Source organism: Panthera onca, assembly GCF_046562875.1.
Source record: "Panthera onca isolate mPanOnc1 chromosome E1 unlocalized genomic scaffold, mPanOnc1 haplotype 2 h2.Chr16_ul_11, whole genome shotgun sequence".
NCBI classification, from domain to species: Eukaryota; Metazoa; Chordata; class Mammalia; order Carnivora; family Felidae; genus Panthera; species Panthera onca.
The window spans coordinates 434971-454471 of NW_027675810.1; the positions used below are offsets into that span (position 1 = coordinate 434971).

The following is a 19501-nucleotide window of genomic DNA, read 5'->3' on the forward strand; positions in this document are numbered from 1 at the left end:
CAAAGCCCTTGTTCCTGTGAAAACTACTAACCTGACTGAGGCCCCAGCAACATTCTCAGCCTCTACTAGAATACTAAGAAATGTGATACACTAGACATTACGTTCCTTGGGTCAAGGACTATGTCTGTATTTCGTGGTCACTGTATTTCTGGCACTGAGCAGAATACATGATATATAGTGCTCAGTAAATGTTTGTTAAATAAACGAATAAGTATCAACTTTAGATTAATATATTGAGAGAAAAAATAATTCTTATTTCAGCTACATAAGTCCTATAAAAAATGTCAGCTGCAAAACCCAAATTTTCATGAAGGCATAATGATATCTAAATCATTCACCATCAACTGGTACATCTGAAGCATCTGAAGCAACTGGTACATCATTAAGTTCCTCAGCTGTAAGTCTGATTGCCATGTTTTCAAGAATAGAGTCAAGGTCATGGTCATCATCTTGCAACCCAACAAAAGAGAAAGATATGAGGACATTAAAATAAAAATCAAAATATAATATAAATTCCTAATGTATGGTGGTATCAATTTCATCATAAAAAAAGAGGCTAAGGACATTTAAATTTTTAAAGAGAAATACTAATGGACTAAAATTATCTATTCATTTATACCCAAAATATCCTACACTGAAGATAAGCTTACATAACACAATACATCAGAATAAGGCTGAGACACCACTCAGGTTAATTTTAGCAGCAAAACTGCAAACATAATAGTTTTTTTTATATAAACATTTATACAAGGAGATTCAGTTTGGTCACTGTATTTCAAGATATACTATCTTAAATTTTTATAGCTGGGCCTAAATTTTATTATTTCCACATCAAAAATCTAGGTAAACCTAAATATTTAGAACACCTTTTAAAAACAAGACAAAATTATTTAATCAGTATGAACATATGTGTGTATTAAAACTAATCGTGGAAATATATATGAGAATGGCAGGGGGCAATATTTAATAAGAAAAAAAGCAAAACACAAGAGTCTCAATCTGACATCTTTATTTGAATCTCACTCACCTTTTACATCTGCACAATTCAGCAAACTAGTCTTATATATTCTTCTACTAGCTGTAGCTGCAAGAAACACATAATTTAGGTCATAGAGAAAACATCTAGACATGCTAAAACAATATCAAATATCCAAGTTCAGAAATATACAGCATAAAATAATTTGCTCCTAAAATTTACCTAGTATCTTCTAGAAATAATAAAACAAAAAATGTAAACGAAATTCTTAATATGGTAAATCAATTCTTTAGCACCTGAGACAATTATTAATATTTACCAGGCCAAAGAAAAAACACTTCCTTATGTTGTATTTTTTCTGAGTCCACATTTTACCCCCTCTACTAGTAAGTATAGTTCTACATCTCTCCTCGTCCTCCTCTCCAACCCAAGGCATCTCAATGGAAGGAAAAATAACTATCAATATTCCTTAGTCCAAATGGCAAGACTGATGATTGATGAGCCTCTTGATTTAGACATATTTTTAAATGGTAATTTATGTGTTCCTAAATATTAAAAATAATTACCTTTAGAATTATGGATATTTTTAACTCTAACTTCTAAGTGATCTAGAATAAACATGGAGATTTGGATTATAAAAAAATTGTAGGCTATAATTCTAATTCCCTCAAGATTCTACCTGATACTTGCAATGGCTGAACAACTCCCTGGATGACTATATTAACTCTCTTGAAGACTATTCTGATATTTGAAATGCCCACCATTAATTGGAAGTAATTTCTTTAGCTCCGAATGCTCTGGTGAGGACTCTATCCCCGTATTTTGCAAGACATTTTCCAGGTCACTGAGGTCAACTTCTCCTCCTGCAGAACAAAAGAAGTAGAGAAAGATGACATTTTAAAAAATAGCATAATTTCCAATTATTAAAGAGAAATAAAGCATAATGATACCTGCTAAAAAATAAGCAGTCAGTTACAGACACAAAATGAACAGTGTTTCTTTAACACTGGTAAAAGAGATGCTCCCATAATAATGGTTATAAAGTAATATTTCACAATTGAATAAGGTTCATATAATTTAAAAATTATTAGAGTAATAAAGATGATCGGTACAAATAACTTAACATAGGGTATGGAAATTAAGCTAGAAATCAATAGCAAAAGCTACTAGGAAACTCCCCTAACTTTGGAAACTAAAGAATGCCTCTCTAAATAAATCATGTGTCAAAAAAATAAACCATACTGGAAGTTAGAATATTTTGAATTGAGTAAAAATAATAATATTACATATTAAAACTTGTAGGATATGGTAAGGTTGTGCTGAGGGAAATTCACAGCCTTAAATGCATGTAATAGAAAAGATGAAAAGATCAATAACCCAAGGTTCTATCTTAAAAAGTTAGGAAAGAACAGCAAATTAAACCCCTCAAAAGGAGAAGAAAAGTTCTAAGGACAAAAGCAGAAACTACTGAAATGAAAAGCAAACTTTAAATAAAATCAATACAACCAAATGTTGGGTTTTGGAAAGACCAACAAAAGTGATACATACCTGCACTAAGACTGACAAAGGAAAAAAAGAGAGAAAGCACAAAGAATAAATATTTCTAATGACAAAAAGGACATTACTAAGAATAGCCAAGAAGAGTTTAAAGAAGTAAATAAAATTGGGAGGATTTATGCTTCAGATATCAAGACATATTAAATCTACATTAAAATAGTAGGTATACTGGTGCAAGGACCAGCAAATAGAACAAAGAACAAAAAGAATAAAAAGTCCAGATATAGCAACACATTTATTATCTTTCATTTATGAAAAAGCTAGCCTTACATTAAAGTAGGGAAAGGATCACCTTGTCAATAAATGGTGAATATCCATTTAGAAGAAAAAGGGACCCTTATCCCACATCATATAGAAAAATCAATTAAGTGGATTATAGATCTAAATGTGAAAGGAAAATAATAAAGCTCCCAGAAGTTAAATAGGAGACGTTTTCATGACCGCGGTGTATGGAAGGATTTCTTCAACAGGCTCCCAAACATTCTAACTATAAAAGAAAAAAGGTTGACTAATTCAACTACGTGTCAAAGAGAAACTTTTGTTCATCAGAAGATAAAATACAAGAGGAGACACCACACGGCACTGCCAATGCCCCTGCGGAGAAGCTGAGATCACCACCGAATTTGAAATATTTAAAGTGGATACAAAATTGTTTCAGTAATGCAGACAATTAAGTGCGTTGCTGTGGGTGACGGTGCTGTTGGTAAAACGTGTCTCCTGATATCCTACACAACAAACACATTTCTGAATATGTACCGACTCTTGGTGACAACTATGCAGTCACCATTATGATCGATAGGGGGCCATACACTCTTGGACTTTCTGATACTGCGGGGCAAGAGGACTATGACAGATTACAACTGCCAAGTTATTCTACAAACGTATTTCAACGTATTTACGAATACATTTCTACAAATGTATTCCAGTCTGTTATTCAGTGATCTCTGCCTCCTCACTCGAAAATGTGAAGGAAATGTGGGTGCCTGAGATAACTTACCACTGTCCCAAGACTTTCTTGCTTGTTGGGACCCAAATTGATCTTAAAGATGACTCCTCTACGATTGAGAAACCAAGAACAAAGAGAAGTCTATCCCTCCGGAGACTGCTGAAATGATGTGAAAAGCTGGCCCATGACCTGAAGGTGGTCAAATATGTGGCGGGTTCTGCACTCACAGAAAGGCCTAAAGAATGTATGTGACGAGGCAATATTGGCTGGCCTGGAGCCTCCAGAACCAAAGGAGAGCTGCTGCTATGAACAACTCTCCAGAGTCCTTTCTGCACTGCTGGTGTCAGCATTGTACTAAAAGCAATGTTAAACTAAAGATGAAAAATTAAAATTCATTTCTGCAATAATGACAAGTGCCTTGCACCTACAAACATGCACTTGTGTGAGACAAGGCCCATAGGTATGATTCCCTTCCCCTTCTCAATATTAGTTAATTCAGTAATTGTGTATTGTCAGAAAGTGATTAGTACTAGGTTTTTATCTTGTTGTTTCAAAAATATTTTTTTTGTTGTTTAAAAGCAAGGCATGCTTGTGATGACTCTGTAATCGACGAATTTGGGTTGTTAAAGCTACTCCCAGGCTCCATCCACTCTCGAGTTGCAAATATTTATGTACCCAACATGAAAGCAGCCAAATACATAAAGCAACTATTAATAGATATGTAAAGGAAGAAATTGATAGCAATGAACTAACAGTAAAGGACTTTAACATCCCACTTATACCAAATATATAAAGCAACTATTATTCTGGAGAATAATCTGGGAAATCCAGGTTTTTTCTTTTACCTTTATTGGGGGGGGGGGGGAGGAGAGAGTATGTGGGGCATTTGTTTTTATTTAGTCATGTTTTTTAAATTCATTAGCCACTGGACAGCTCTTAGAGGGAAGAGGATGGACTGACTCCACATTCCATTTCCTAGATCAAGTTTAGAACACTTGTCCCCCACCTGGTACTCTTAGGAAGGAGTATAGTAAACGCCTCATTTAATAACATACTCATAGTTAAAAGTTGCCTTTTCTCTCCACCCATGAGTAGGTCCAGTACTTGATGAAATTCCTGAAAGTAGGGAGAACCTGTCTGGCCCCTCCTCTTTTCTAGGATGTACTCTATACGTGACTGTGACTTTCAGGGAAATTTGATTGCCATATGCTATTTTTTTGACATTACTTTCTAACTTCTTTCACTGATAAATGAAGAAAAGTGTTTTGGGGGGTATTTTGAAATACATCCAATGGATTGAGTGTGTAATTAAAAAACATTTTTCCCTATCAAAAAAAAAGAAGATAAAATATAAGTGAAAAGTTAAACTATACAGTAAGATATTTATAATTTATATAACCTGCAAGGGACTTGTATCTAGAGTACATTAAAAAAAAACAAACAGGTAAAAGATAAATGAAAAATGCAATATGAATTTCTGGGAAAGATGGCAAAGTAGGAGGATCCTAAGCTCATTTGTCTCATGGATACCCCTCGATACACCCGTATCAGTGTAACCAACCCAGAAAACAACCTGAAGACGGTCAGAACAGACCCTCCACAGTTAATTGAAGAGAAGAGGCCACAATGAAAAGAATGGGAGGAATAATGGAGATGTGGTTAGAACCAGACCCCCAGGAAAACCAACCACAAATGTGAGGGATGCCACAAGCACGGAAAAGGGAGAGGAAGAGATCTCCTGCCAGGCACCCCAGACATGGGTGACCTGCACTGTAAAGACAAACCCCCGTAATATTTGTCTTTGAAAGACAGAGGGGCTTAACTTTTTTTTTTTTTTTTTTTTTTTTTTAACTTTTACAATCACTGGAGCTTAACACCTAGAATTTTAAAAATCACTTGGCTTGGCTCTGGGAGAGCTGGAGGGCAAGAGGAAACAGTCTCCATCCTTAAAGAGACAGCATAACAAACAGCCCTGCAGGGATACAGCATAGAAGTGGCAGTTTGAAAAGTGGCTGGGATATTGAGAAAGGAGATTTATTTACTAATCTCAGAACTTCTCCTGGAAGGGCAGGGATTTTTAGGAGACTTCTCCAAGAATAAAAGACCTGGCAGGCACCATTTCTCTCCCCTACCCCCACCCTAATCCAGATACCCAGACAGCTGCAGGAACCAGCTGGAACACTTGCCATGTAGCTTGCTAACACCGCTTCACCCACTCCTGCATTCTCCTGCAGGCTGCCCCCTCCAACCATCCCCACTGGGCAGGAGTCCATCCAAAGCAGCACTAGATGCCTCTCATCTTGTAAGCAGCAGGCAGCTCCAACACTGTCCAGGACCACTCCCAAGTGACTCTTGCCCTGGGAGAGGGAATATAATCACACACATCAGTTTGACTATATTCCCAGCTCTGGGATGGGTACAGACCTCTGACTGCCAGCTCTACCCACCAACGATGATCTCACAGCGGGCAGCAGAAAGTGAGCACCCTGAAGTTTGGTACAACCACAGTTCTGGCAAATGGGGTGAGGCCAGGCATCTGGTCTGACCCAACTCAAGCCCAAGGTGGCCCCAGACTGGCCCTTTAACATCACAGGGACCAAACCTTGTCCACAACAGGCAAAGAAGGCCATTGCAGATGACAACTGATGGCAAACATGACTCAACAATCACAGCCCTAGGGCATGCAACACCCAGAGAAGACACCTGAAATGCTAGTTTTTGGTGAACAGGGGACATTACACAACAGGACACTACAGGGCCTCTTCTTCATAAGACCACTTTTTTCAAGATCAGGGACATAGCTGACTTTCCCAATACATAGAAACAGACACAGGGAGTTAGACAAAATGAAACTGCGGCTTATGTCCCAAATGAAAGAACAGGTCAAAAGCACAGCAAAAGAGCTAAATGAAACAGAGATAAGCAATATACCCAATAGAGAATTCAAAGTAATGGTCATGAACATACTTACTGGATGTGAGAAAAGAGTAGAGGATCATAGTGAGAAATTCAACAAAGATATTAGAAAATATAAAAAAAGAACCAGAGATGAAGAACTCATTAACTAAAATTAAAAACACACTAGAGTGAATAAATAGTGGACTAGAGGAAGCAAAAGAACAGATCATTACTGAAAGAACAGTAATGGAAAGCAACTAAGCTGAAAAGGAAAGAGTAAAAGAACAATATAAAATGAGAAGAGAGAACTCAGTGACACCATCAAATGTAATAACATTAGCATTATAGGGATCCCAGAAGGAGAAGAGAGAGAAAAGCAGCCAGAAAAATTTGTTAGAAGAAATAATAGCTGAAAAATTCCCTAATGTGGAGAAGGAGACAAATCAAGATTCAGAAGACTCTGAGTCCCCAACAAAATAAACCCAAGGAAGTCTACACCAAGACACATAATAATTAAAATGGCAAAAAATAGTGGTAAAGAGAGAACTTTAAAAGCAGCAAGAGAAAAAAGTTATATGCAAGGGAAACTCCTTAAGTCTATCCGCTGATTTTTCAGAAGAAACTCTGCAGTCCAGAAGGGAGTGGTATGATATATTCAAAGTGCTGAAAGAAAAAAACCTGCAACCAAGAATACTCTATCCAGCAAGGCTATCGTTCAGAATAGAAGGAGAGATAGACAAACAAAAGTAAAAGGCATTCCTCACCATTAAACCAGTCTTACAAGAAATGTTAAGAGGAATTCTTTGGAAAGGAAAGGCCATAATCAGGAGCAAGCAAATTAGGAAAGGAAAAAAATTCACGGGGGCATACAAACATAACCAAAGTGGTAGATCAATCACTTATAAAACCAGTATGGAAGCTAAAGCATAAAAGCAGTAAAATCAATTATAGCTATAGAAATCAGTCAAGGAATTCACAAAATAAAAGGAAGTAAAATATGAAATCATACATATAAAATGTGTGTGTGTGGGGGGGTGAAATTTAGTGCTTTTAAAATGGGTTCAAACTTAAGCAACCAGTACCTAATATAGGCTGCTATCCGCATAGGATATTATATATAAACCTGATGGCAACCACAAATAAAAAAACGTGTAATAGATATGCAAAAAACAAAAGAAAAAGATATTGAAGCATATCACTAAAGGCCATCAAACCACAACGGAAGAAAGCAAGAGAAGAAAGGAACAAAGAAGAACTACAAAAGCCACCAAAAGCTACTAGAACCGATAAATGAAATCAGCCAAGTTACAGGGTACAAAATCAATATACAGAAATCTGTTGCATTTCTACACGTTAATAATGAAGTAGAAGAAAGAGAAATTAAGAAAACAATCCCATTTTCAATTGCACTAAAAATAATAAAATATTTAGGAGTAAATTCAACCACAGAGGTGAAAGACCCACTCATTGAAAACTATAAAATATTGATGAAAACATTTGAAGATGACATAAACAAATGGAAAGATATTCCATGCTCATGAAGTAGAAGAACAAATATTGTTAAAATGTCCATAGTATGCAAAGCAATCTACAGATTTAATGAATTCTCTATCAAAATACCAGTAACAACTATAACAAAGAGTCCTAAAATTTATACGGAACCTCAGAAACCCCAAACAGCCAAAACAATCTTGAAAAAGAAGAACAAAGCAGGTGGTATCACAATTCCAGATTTCAAGTTATACTACAAAGCGGTACAAATCAAAACAATATAGTACTGGTATAAAAGTAGACATATAGATCAATAGAAAAGGGTAGAAAGCATGTAAAGCATATTTAGGCATATAATCCACAATTATATGGTCAATTAATCTTTGACAAAAGATTATACAATGGGAAAAAAAGACAATCTCTTCAACAAATGGTGCCGGGAAAACTGGACAGCTACATATAACAGAATGAAACTGGACCACTTTACACCCCACACCAAGGTATACTAAAACGGATTAAAGACCTAAATAGGAGACTTAATACTATAAAAATCTAGAAAAGAGCACAGGCAGTAATTTCTCTGACATCGGCTGTAGCAACATTTTTTCTAGATATGTCTCCTGAGGCAAGGGGAATAAAAGCAAAAATAAACTATTGGGATGCCATCAAAATAAAAACTTCTGCATAGCAAAGGAAATAATCAACAAAATTAGAAGACAACCTATTGAATGGGAGAAGGTATTTGCAAATGATGTATCTGATAAAGAGTTAGTATCAAAATGTATAAAGAACTTACACCAAGTCAACATCAACAAAACCCCAAATAAACCAATTAAAAAATGGGCAGAAGACACAAGCAGACATTTCTCCAAAGAAGACATACAGATGACCAACAGACATGTGAAAACAAGCTCAATATCACCTATCATCAGGGATACACAAATCAAAACTACAATGAGATATCACCTCACACCGGTCAGGATAGCTAAAATCAAAAACACAAGAAACAACAAGTGTTGGTGAGGATGTGGAAAAAAAGGAACTCTCGTGCACTGTTGGTGGGAATGCAAAGTGGTGCAGCCACTGTGGAAGACATTATGGAGAGTCCTCAAAAAAACTAAAAATAGACTATCCTATGATCCAGTAATCACATTACTGGGTATTTATCCAAAGAATACAAAAACACTAATTCAGAAGGATATGTGCACCTCTATGTTTATTGCAGCATTATTTACAATAACCATACTATAGAAGCAGCCCAAGTGTCCATCAGCTGATGAATGGATAAAGAAGATGTAGTGTGTGTGTGTGTGTGTGTGTGTGTGTGTGTGTGTGTGTATGTGTGTGTGTGTGTGTGTGTGTGTATATATGTACACATACACACACACATACATATATATATATACACATACATACACATACATATGTGTATATATATATATATAATGGATATATGGTATATATATATACATATACATATATATATAATGGACTATATATATAATGGAATATATATATAATGGAATATATATGTAATGGAATATATATAATGGAATATATATATAATGGAATATATATGTAATGGAATATTATTCAGCCATAAAAAGAATGAAATCTTGCCATTTGCAACAACATGGATGGAGCTAGAGACTATAATGCTAAGTGAAATAAGTCAATCAGAGAAAGCCAAATATCAAAGGATTTCACTCATATGTGGAATTTAAGAAAAAAACAAACAAAGAGAAAAAAAAAGAGTGAGAGAAACTAAGGAACAGACTCTGAAGTACAGAGAACACACCGATGGTTACCAGGAGGCAGATGGGTGGGTGGGTTGGGGGATGAGTGAAGTAGGTAATGAGGATTGAAGAGTACACTTAGCTGATGAGGACTGAGTAATGTATAGAGCTGTTGAATAATGTATAGCTGTCACTAGAATGTACACCTGAAACTAATATAACACCTTATGATAAATATACTTGAATTTAAAAAACAAATAAAAAATGTTTTAAAAATTCAGTATGTAGAACACAGACATCCAAGCAAATAGGCAACAGACATGAAAGGAGCTTTATCGTAGAGGTATCCAAATAACCAGTAAACATGGATGCTCAACATCATTAATCATTAGGGAAATCCAAAAATAACAGTGGTATACCACAGCATGCTCACCAGAATGGCTACAACGGAGAAGAGAGATAATACCAAGTATTAGCAAGGATGTAAAGCAATGGTTGATGTGTCAAATGGTACAACTGCTTTAGAAAATGGATTGACAACATCTAATCAAGTACACACAATCCCATCTAACAACAAAGAAATTTCATTTCTAGGTGGATGGCCTAGAATTGTGCACATATGTTCACCAAAAGGCATATACAAGAATATTCATAGCAATATGTTCTTCATAACTGCTCCAAACTAGAAATGTCCTGTGACGGTAGACTGGATACATATCTTGTGGTATACTGATGCAGTGGAATATCGCACGGCAATTCAGGTACAACGAGCTAGTCAGAAATCATTTTACCTACTACCGCACATTCTCTAAAGATCTCCTTGACTGTAATTTGGTAGACTGTACAATATGCAGCAATGAAAACTAACAAACTGCCGCTACATGCAACAATGTGGACAAATCTCAGAGAATAAGATGTAATACAATGTTACGTGAAAGAAGTCAGACATCATGGAACACAGATCAGATGACTGCATTTATACAAATTCCAAAAGCGGGTGAAACTAATCTGTGGTCCTAGAATACAGGATGCAGTTACCTCCAGAGAGTCCAGAGGACATGACTGTGAAGTGGTACAGTGGATCTTCTGTATTACTGATAATGTATTTCTTCATCCAGGTGATAGATAAATATGTATGTCCACTTTGTAATAATTCTTAAGCTGGACACACTATACAATGTAGTAATTACGTGTTTCATACTTCAGTAAAATATTTATCACAGGAAAAAATATAATTTAGTGTAGACTTGGGATCTCATATTTATAGTAATTTCTCACTGACCTGTAATAACTTGTACTGAATCTATCAATGTTTTTAGATCAGTCTTCCCTTCAGCTAAAAAATAAGACATAATGGAGATACAAAGCAGGTTCTTTAAAAAATTATAAAATAAGAAACCAGAAATAAGCTGAATTTCATTATTCCACATCACCATTTGGGCTCACTTGAATTGCTTAATTCTTAGTTTTATGACATTGATTCTATGTTACTTTTTAAAATTTTTTTAATGTCTTAATTTATTTTTCTTTGAGACAGAGAGAGACAGAGTGTGAGCAGGGGAGGGGTAGAGAGAGAGAGGGAGACACAGAATCCGAAGCAGGCTCCAGGTTCTGAGCTGTCAGCACAGAGCCTGACGCAGGGCTTGAACTCACGGACTGTGAGATCATGACCTGAGCTGAAGTCGGACGCTTAACCGACTGAGCCACCCAGGTGCCCCAAGACATTGATTCTATTTTAGTAAGCTGGCCTTTGACCCTTGAACCATAAAGTCTGGCCCATGGAAAAATATGCTTTTACTCAGCTATTTTAGTCCTTATAAACAGGATAGAAAATACCATCCATGCAAGTTAATTCTCTAAAGGCCCTCGATTCTGGTAATGCTATGACTCTTAAGTATGAGTCTCTAGTGAAGAAAAGTCTATTTTCATCTCTGGTTTACTGCTAATATACTCTGATTCTCCCTGTTGCTCAGAATTGCTGCAAATGATTACAATGTACAATGTATTAGAAGTAAGTATTAGTGGCCCGACCAAAGGCAGTTTTTGTTTTCCTTAGGAATCATTCACTTTTTCGCTCATTTACTCTATCATCTCTCACTCAACATTTATAGGGTGCTTACTTATAGGCCAGACACTCTGCTAGGTACTAGATACAGAATACCCTTTTCTATTCTAAGGTCACATTAAAGTGACAAGACAGGCAAAGAAGCATACATTTACACAATGTGGCAATTATAATGAAAAATGTATGCAGTTATTGTGGAAACACAGAGAAGAGACATCTAATGGAGCCTGCGTATTTAAAGAACTTACTAGAAAAAGTGCCCTCAACTCTAATAAGCAATGGTGAGGAGTAGGTCAAACAAAGGGGAAGGGGAAACTCTCTGAATAGCGGGGAAAGTATAAGCAAAACAAAGATGCGACAAAAAGCATGATATATGTATGCTTGGAATAAAAGTTCAATGTTAGTGAGGGTAAAATACTAGATTGGACAGATAAGGCCAACCCAGATAATGAAAGAACTTGTTTGCCATAAAAAGGACTTGAGACATTCCCAAGTACCAAACTGAAAGCCATTAAAGGATTTTAAATTGGTGCAGAATGTCATCAGATTTGCATCTTATATGGATCACTCTAATGTCTAATATTTTGTGGAAGCCCTTGTAGTAGCTGAAGTCAGGAATGAGAGGACCTAAAATAGGGCAGTGGTAGCAGGGAGTGAGAGAAACTGATGGATTTACATATGGGATTTTTTCCAATGGTTTATTATGAAAATTTGTCAACATATAGCAAAGTTGAAGGAACTGTGCAATAAACACCCATATGCCCACCATCTGATTCTACTATTTAACATTTTACTATACTTGGCTTGTCACATATCCATCCATCTACCCATCTGTGTGCAGCAATTTTTAAATTTAGGTTTATATAAAGGTAAAACTTACAAAATTAGGTGGCAGATAATCCAGATCGTGGTTGACAGGAATTGGGGGAATCAAAAATGAATTCCATATATCTAGCTTAGGTGAATAGATGGATAGGGAGAGCACAAATGAGATTGAGAATACAGGACTAGGAGACTGGACAGGAAAATACTGAATTCAGTTCTAAATTCTAAATTCAGTTCAGTTGAGAAAAAGAAGCGTCCCACGGAATATCCAAGTAGAAATGTGTAGCAGGCATTTGGATACACCAGTTTGAAGCTGTATAGAAACACAGATTTACAGTCATAAGCATGTAGATGACAGGTTGAACAAAAGACAGTGATGAGATTACCCAGGTAGAGTATGCAAAATGAAAATCAAAAAATGAGAAGATCCAGGTTAGGAGGAAAAAAACACAGAAGCCAAAGGAGAATAATTTCAAGAAGGTGAGAATTATCACTGATACAAAAGACAGTAGAAAGCTCCAATAAAAAGTCAATAATGTCTAATGCAACTAGCAAATGGCAGGTTACTGGTGCCCAGAGAGAACTTTCAGTAGTATTATGGGGCTGTGTCAGAAGAGAGGAATGATGGGGAATGTGAGAAGGGTACACAGTGGGCTTGCATTTATTTCCTTTTCCGTCGTTTAACTGTGCTTCCTCAACATTCCCAGATGTGAAAGATGGTCTTGGAATCAGTCTAGTCAAGTGCTTTGTATTCTATATACATTCAGAAAATGGAAGACAGGATTAGTTCTTGTTCTAGAACTACATTTTTCCCTAAGATTTTACATCACAAAATTAATCTGGTTTCAGAATAACTCTTACATAGACCCTCGAGACCAAATTTTCCTGAAAGACTTTTTATATCTAAAATGAGTCACCATAAAGTGGAAGTTTTCTTTTCATCTCTCCAGAATCTTCTTTGGTGAGTTCAAAGCCCATGTTCCCTAGTATCTTGTCCAGGTCTCTGACAGCTACTGTCTCTCCTTAGGGAAAGAGAAAAAAATATGAAAATGCCTACTAATGCTGAAATGTTCCATATATTTTACCCATTCATTATAGACTTGGCAGAAATATGCAAGATCCATGGAACATGTTTCAGTTTAAGGCAGAGCTTCAATATGGTTAGAATTAAGCTCACTTCTCTTAAACCTTTTTGGAAAAATAACCATATACCCCATAAACTTCTAAAGGAACGGAATTACTTTCCAGTGTATAATTTTTATGATAGAAACAGGCAGGGGGCGCCTGGGTGGCTCCGTCAGTTGTGTCCGACTTCAGCTCAGGTCATGATCCCACAGTTCCTGGGTTCAAGCCCCACATCTAGTTCTGTGCTGACGGCTCAGAGCCTGGAGCCTGCTTCAGATTCTGTCTGTCTGTATGTCTCTCTCTCTCTCTCTCTCTCTCTCTCTCTCTCTGTCCCTCCCCCACTCATGCTCTGTCTCTGTCTCTCAAAAGAAACTAAATGTTAAAAATTTTTAAGAAAAATAAATAGGCAGTTCCAGTGAAATGAGAAAATCACCATGGTTGGAGTAAGAACACAAGGGTTGAATATTGTTCTCTACTATATATTATCTACTGGAACTTAGGTAAATAACCTAACTTTGAGTCCTAGTTTTCTGTTGTATGAAACAAAGATGAGACTATCTCTCAGAGCTTCTGTGAAGATAAAATAACACTTATGAAAAGATCTAGAACTCTGTCAGGTATGTAGCAGACGTTTGATACGTTTTGTTTTAATTTTTTTTTTTTACATTTATTTATTTTTTAGAGACAGAGCGAGACAGAGCAAAGTGGGGGAGGGGCAGAGAGCGAAGGAGACACAGAATCTGAAGCAGGCAAGCATTCAGCACAGAGCCCAACGTGGGGCTCGAACCCACGAACAGGGAGATCATGACCTGAGCTGAAGTCGGTCACCTAACCAACTGAGCCACCCAGGCGCCCCACGTGATACATTTTAATAACTACATCTAAGCCAAAGTAGCATTGGCTTCCTTTTTTTTTTTTTTTTTTTTTTAGCTCTAACTAGATCATTGCCTGTGCTAACCAAAATCACAGAATAATTACATTCTTATTCTGCGTTTCACAATTAACCTGCAATAATAAATTCTGTCTCTTGGAAAATTTGTTAAAATTCATATCAATAAGATCAATATAAAAGCCCCAAAGAAAACAACCTACCAAGATAAAATAATTTCAATTATATTGAATCCATATGTTGGAGAGTATCAGGATTCTTTATCACATGATTAGGAAATAAGACAATAAGTGATACATTGCGAGTGGTTTGTTGATTCATCATCAATCTCACCTTGGAAAGGTAAGATTTCATAATGATACAGCTTCTTGTTAGCTAAAGACAAGGCAAAATTCAAATCACAGAGAAAGAGAAATGGAATTCATGAAACTGCTTAAGTTTCATAAAGAAGCACTTTTCTGATTTGGCTTATACATCTCGAATACCTATCTCCATAATAATATAAAAGCTAGGTCAAAATCTTTTCCCCTTGAAGCAGCTGTGAGTGACATCCTGCCATGTTGAAACATGTGGTACAGGTATGACATCGTAAATTGTACTCATGTATTTTTCTTTTTCATATTCCTTTTCTTCCATAAAACTTTTCTATTCAGCCATAGAATTTATATAACTCAGAGGAAAGAGGGTTTTTTTTTTTTAATTTTCAAAAGCTACTTTTTATAAAGCAAACCTGAAAATCTAACATTTCATTTTACTGTGAACCAGAGGGTTGAAAGGGAAAAAAAAAAATGACACAAGGAAGCTCCCTTTCCTCCTTCTTCCCATAGCCTGTTTGGTAAGAAGAGGAGGGGAAAAGTCCGTTAACTACCTGAAGGGAGTGGGTGAGGGGAGGAGAAACAGGTGATGGAGGAGAAACAGTTTCACATCTGAAACTGGTATCACACTGTATGTTAACTAACTGGAATTTAAACAAAAACTTAAAAAATAGAGTTAACCTAGTTTCTTCCGGTTTAAAATAAAAAGTTCCTTTTTGGTTGACCTAGTTTATTTTGGGAAATTCTCAGTTTTTCAAACCTTTCCGCACTTCCGCTCTGAGAGGCCTCCTCGTAGTATCAGGGAAAGCTTGGGGGTCCTGCTGCCCGTGAAGGAGGGCGGCCAGACCTTGGGTTGCCCTCTGGATTCTCGATAGCCTCTTCAACAAAATCCACATTTCATGAGTCCTGACATCTCCTGCTGAAGCTGATGGCCTGAGAAACTTGTGGTCTGTGTCGTTGTGGTCTGTGTCATTGTTGTTTTGTTTTTTAGCAAAGTCAAGGTTCTTTGGTCCTTCCTTCACTAACTTGGTTGGCTAAGCCCTAGCATTCACTGGTGATGAGGTCCTCTGTGTCTCAGTCAAGTATTCTGTTAGTCCCCAGACCATACTGTCTACTCCATAGCCTCTGGAGGGATCACCTCTCCCTTTGACTTGGTGTCCCATGGCAGACCCACTGACCCCCATCTCTGAGAAACCTTCTACATTGCTTACTGGGAGTACGTGGGAAAACTGGATATCCTTCATACCACACAAAGCCAAAGGGGGCAAAGCGGTGGCCTGTTTCCAGCCCTCCCTCTGCCTAAGAACACCATACCGCAATATCTATTCTGGTGAAAATGGCATCCTGTCTGGACACTCAGTGAGGTGGTGACATCCCAGAGTTCCAAATAGGAAGCACGACAAAAGGTCTCCTTGGTTTTTTCTATACCCTCACTCCCATCCCATCAACACATCTAGAGTTTTTCTTCTATCTTACCTCCTATCAGGGTTTGATTAGAAAGAAGGGTTGAGGGTAGAGATGATGGGGGTGTGCAGCAGGCAGCAAGAACACTTGAACCTTCTTTTGAGAGAGAGAGAGAGAGAGAGAGAGAGAGAGAGAGAGAGAGAGATCTTTATCTCTATTTCTCCCCCCAGTTGCACTTTCTTAAACCATAGATTCATAAATACAGAGAACAAACTGTTGGTTGTCAGAGGAAAGGGGAGTGGGGGGGATACATGAAATAGGTGAACAGAGTCACAAAGATGAAAAGTACAGCATAGGGAATATAGTCAGTAATATCATAATAACGTTGCATGATGACAGATGGTAACGACATTTACCATGGTGAGCAGTTAGTTAAGTAGATAATTATTGAACCACTACATTGCACACCTGAAACTAGTATAACGTTGTATGTCAACTATACTTCAATACTTTAAAAAATATTGCTGAGAATACTCTTGCAAAAATATGTTTTAAAAGCATTACTATCTCAGGTGCGCCTGGGTGGCTCAGTTGGTTAAGTGTCTGACTTCAGCTAAGGTCATGATCTCATGGTTCGTGGGTGTGAGCCCTGCATCTGGCTCTGTGCTAACAGCTCAGAGCTTGGAGCCTGCTTCTGATTCTGTGTCTCCCCATCTCTCTGCCCCTCCCCCCCTCGCAAATCAATAAAACATTAAAAAAAGTTTAAAGCATCGCTCTCTCAGTTTTATATCAACTTCTTACCTGTAACAGCTTCAGCTTTATTCATTAGTTTATTAGGTTCAACTCTTCCATCAGCTGTAAAATGAGGTACAAATTACAGAGATCATAATGAGGTTCAAACACATGAAATTCTTAACTGTGAAACAGCATAAGAAATCAACAATTTCCCATGATTTTTACTACAACTGTATTTCTCTCCCCCCCACCCCCGCCCATGCCTTCATATTCTTTTCTGTGCTCCACCCCACCAGGTACATAACCCCACACACCAGTATTTCCATTCAGAATGCTTTTATTACCTGCCCTGGTCTATAAAGTCCATGTTAGGACTACTTCACCTCTATTCCCACTTCTCTGCAAACTAGGGGGTCTAGGACATGAGCAGTCATCTTCCCTGTATAATTCTATTTTTACAGACTGATTCATTTAGTCCTGTTTCCTTCACATCCAGTTCCCTGTCGATATCAGTTAGGCCCTTCCTCTTTCATGCTCCCCTTGCCTGTGGAGCCCTGTCTGGTCCTAGCTGTGGTTCCCATTGCTCGCTCATCACCCTCCTTGGCCAATCTTATGACTGTCCCAGGTATGATCATATCACCAAAAGGGGGGAGGCAAGATAAGGGCTTTTTATCACATTTTGATTTTTTTTAACATTTATTCATTTTTGAGAGACAGAGAGACAGAGCGTGAGAGGGGGAGGGGCAGAGAGAGAGGGAGACACAGAATCTGAAGCAGGCTCCAGGCTCTGAGCTGTCAGCACAGAGCCCGAAGCGGGGCTCAAACTCACCGACCGCCAGGTCATGAACTGAGCTGAAGTCAGACACTAAACCGGCTGAGCCACGCAGGTGCCCCTCACATTTTGTAATCATATAAAAATAGTAGATAAATTGCTTAATGGGTAGGTTGTTCCACAACTTTCAACATTTTGATATTTTTTAATCAGATTTGCAAGTTAAAGGATTTGTCAGTGTTTCCTTAAATAACAGTAATGCACGTTACCCTATGCATAAAATGTTCTTAGATTTATAAAGTTGAAACTCCTGCCTTTTAATATTGTAAAAAACACAAACAAACTTGTATCTTGTAAATTTTTTCCTGCATTGAGCTATTTAATAGCAGTGTAATACAGCTGTATTTATTCTATAGTAATCCTTTTCTTCAGAAGCTGATTCTTCATCATGTCTTGATTCTGTTTTCAAAGTGCAGAATAGCATTTTAAAAGGAGAAAGGAGGAAAAATTGAAAAAAAAAAGTTTAAAGAACAGAATGTTGTGTGCCAGGCCTTTCTTGGTGGATTGGACTGGGTATACATGGTAACGGTGGCAGTTTAGGGTGCTACCCTGCTCCCAAAGTTCGAGCCCTTCGTCGGGCTCGGTGCTGACAGCTCAGAGCCTGGAGCCTGCTTTGGATTCTGTGTCTCCCTCTCTTTCTGCTCCTTCCCTGTTCATGCTCTGTCTCTCTGTCTCTCAAAAATAGAAAACATTAACATTTTTTTTAAATAATAAAAAGAATATTGTGGGATCTTAATGATGCTTTTTGAATCAGTGATACAGAGGAAAGGTTGCCAAAGTATTCCTAGAAACGTAAGTTTGGATCTAAAGTACTAACAAAACAAATACATTTCCATCTTTCTTCCACACCTCCCAAATGGAACTTTTGGAAACCATAAAATTTATTCTCAAGGAAGAGAGCCTAAAGCATAACACTTAAGGTAATTTTTTATTATTTTTTTATCATTTTCTATGGTTCTTTCTATAAGAATTTTATATCTAAGAAGTTTACATTAATAAAAAGACTTCTCACAACATAGAACCATGTGAACGATGTCTATGTAAATGTCACCTTCAACTGACAGGTGCTTCAGAATCTTACAAAATTCTTTACCTGACATCTCCATCTTCATGTTTCCTAGAAAAGTGTCTAAGTTGCTGTCATCAACCTTACTTCCTAGGAGAAAAATAGAAGCGGTAAAAGCTACGAGAATGGGAAATGCTAATAATTTTCAATTTCAGAAAAATACTTCCTATTATCTTCACATCGCTATATTCCATTTCAGTGTGAAAAGAAGAGTCTTTTGACATGTATTCAGATGCACACTTTCAGTTCTTCTATCAGAAATAGAAACATGTGAGAATATGGCTATAAGCACAGGAACATTTAACCCAGTACAGCCCATATGATATTAGACAAGAAGTGTTACTGGCTGATGTTGAGGGAACAGTTAGGAGCCACTATGTAAACTGTGGTAGGGGCACCTGGGTGGCTCAGTCGGTTGAGGGTCCGACTTCGGCTCAGGCCATGATCTCACAGTCTGTAAGTTCGAGCCCTGTGTCGGGCTCTGTGCTGACAGCTCAGAGCCTGGAGCACGCTTCGGATTCTGTGTCTCCCTGTCTCTCTGACCCTCCCCCATTCATGCTCTGTCTCTCTCTGTCTCAAAAAAATAAATAAACATTAAAAAAATGTGGTAAATAAGGAGTCATGTAGCCATAGAATGGGGAA

General features: G+C 37.4%; 1 protein-coding gene across 1 annotated transcript in view; it reads right to left on the reverse strand.

The window, feature by feature from the left end:
- LOC144615214 (uncharacterized) overlaps positions 1 to 18905 on the reverse strand; it is a 104373-nt gene extending 85468 nt beyond the window's left edge. The window contains exon 1 of the mRNA XM_081794733.1: positions 18887 to 18905. Within this exon, the coding sequence (XP_081650859.1) occupies positions 18887 to 18905 (19 nt within the window). The remainder of the gene's footprint in view (positions 1 to 18886) is intronic.
- Positions 18906 to 19501: the final 596 nt, after the last annotated feature.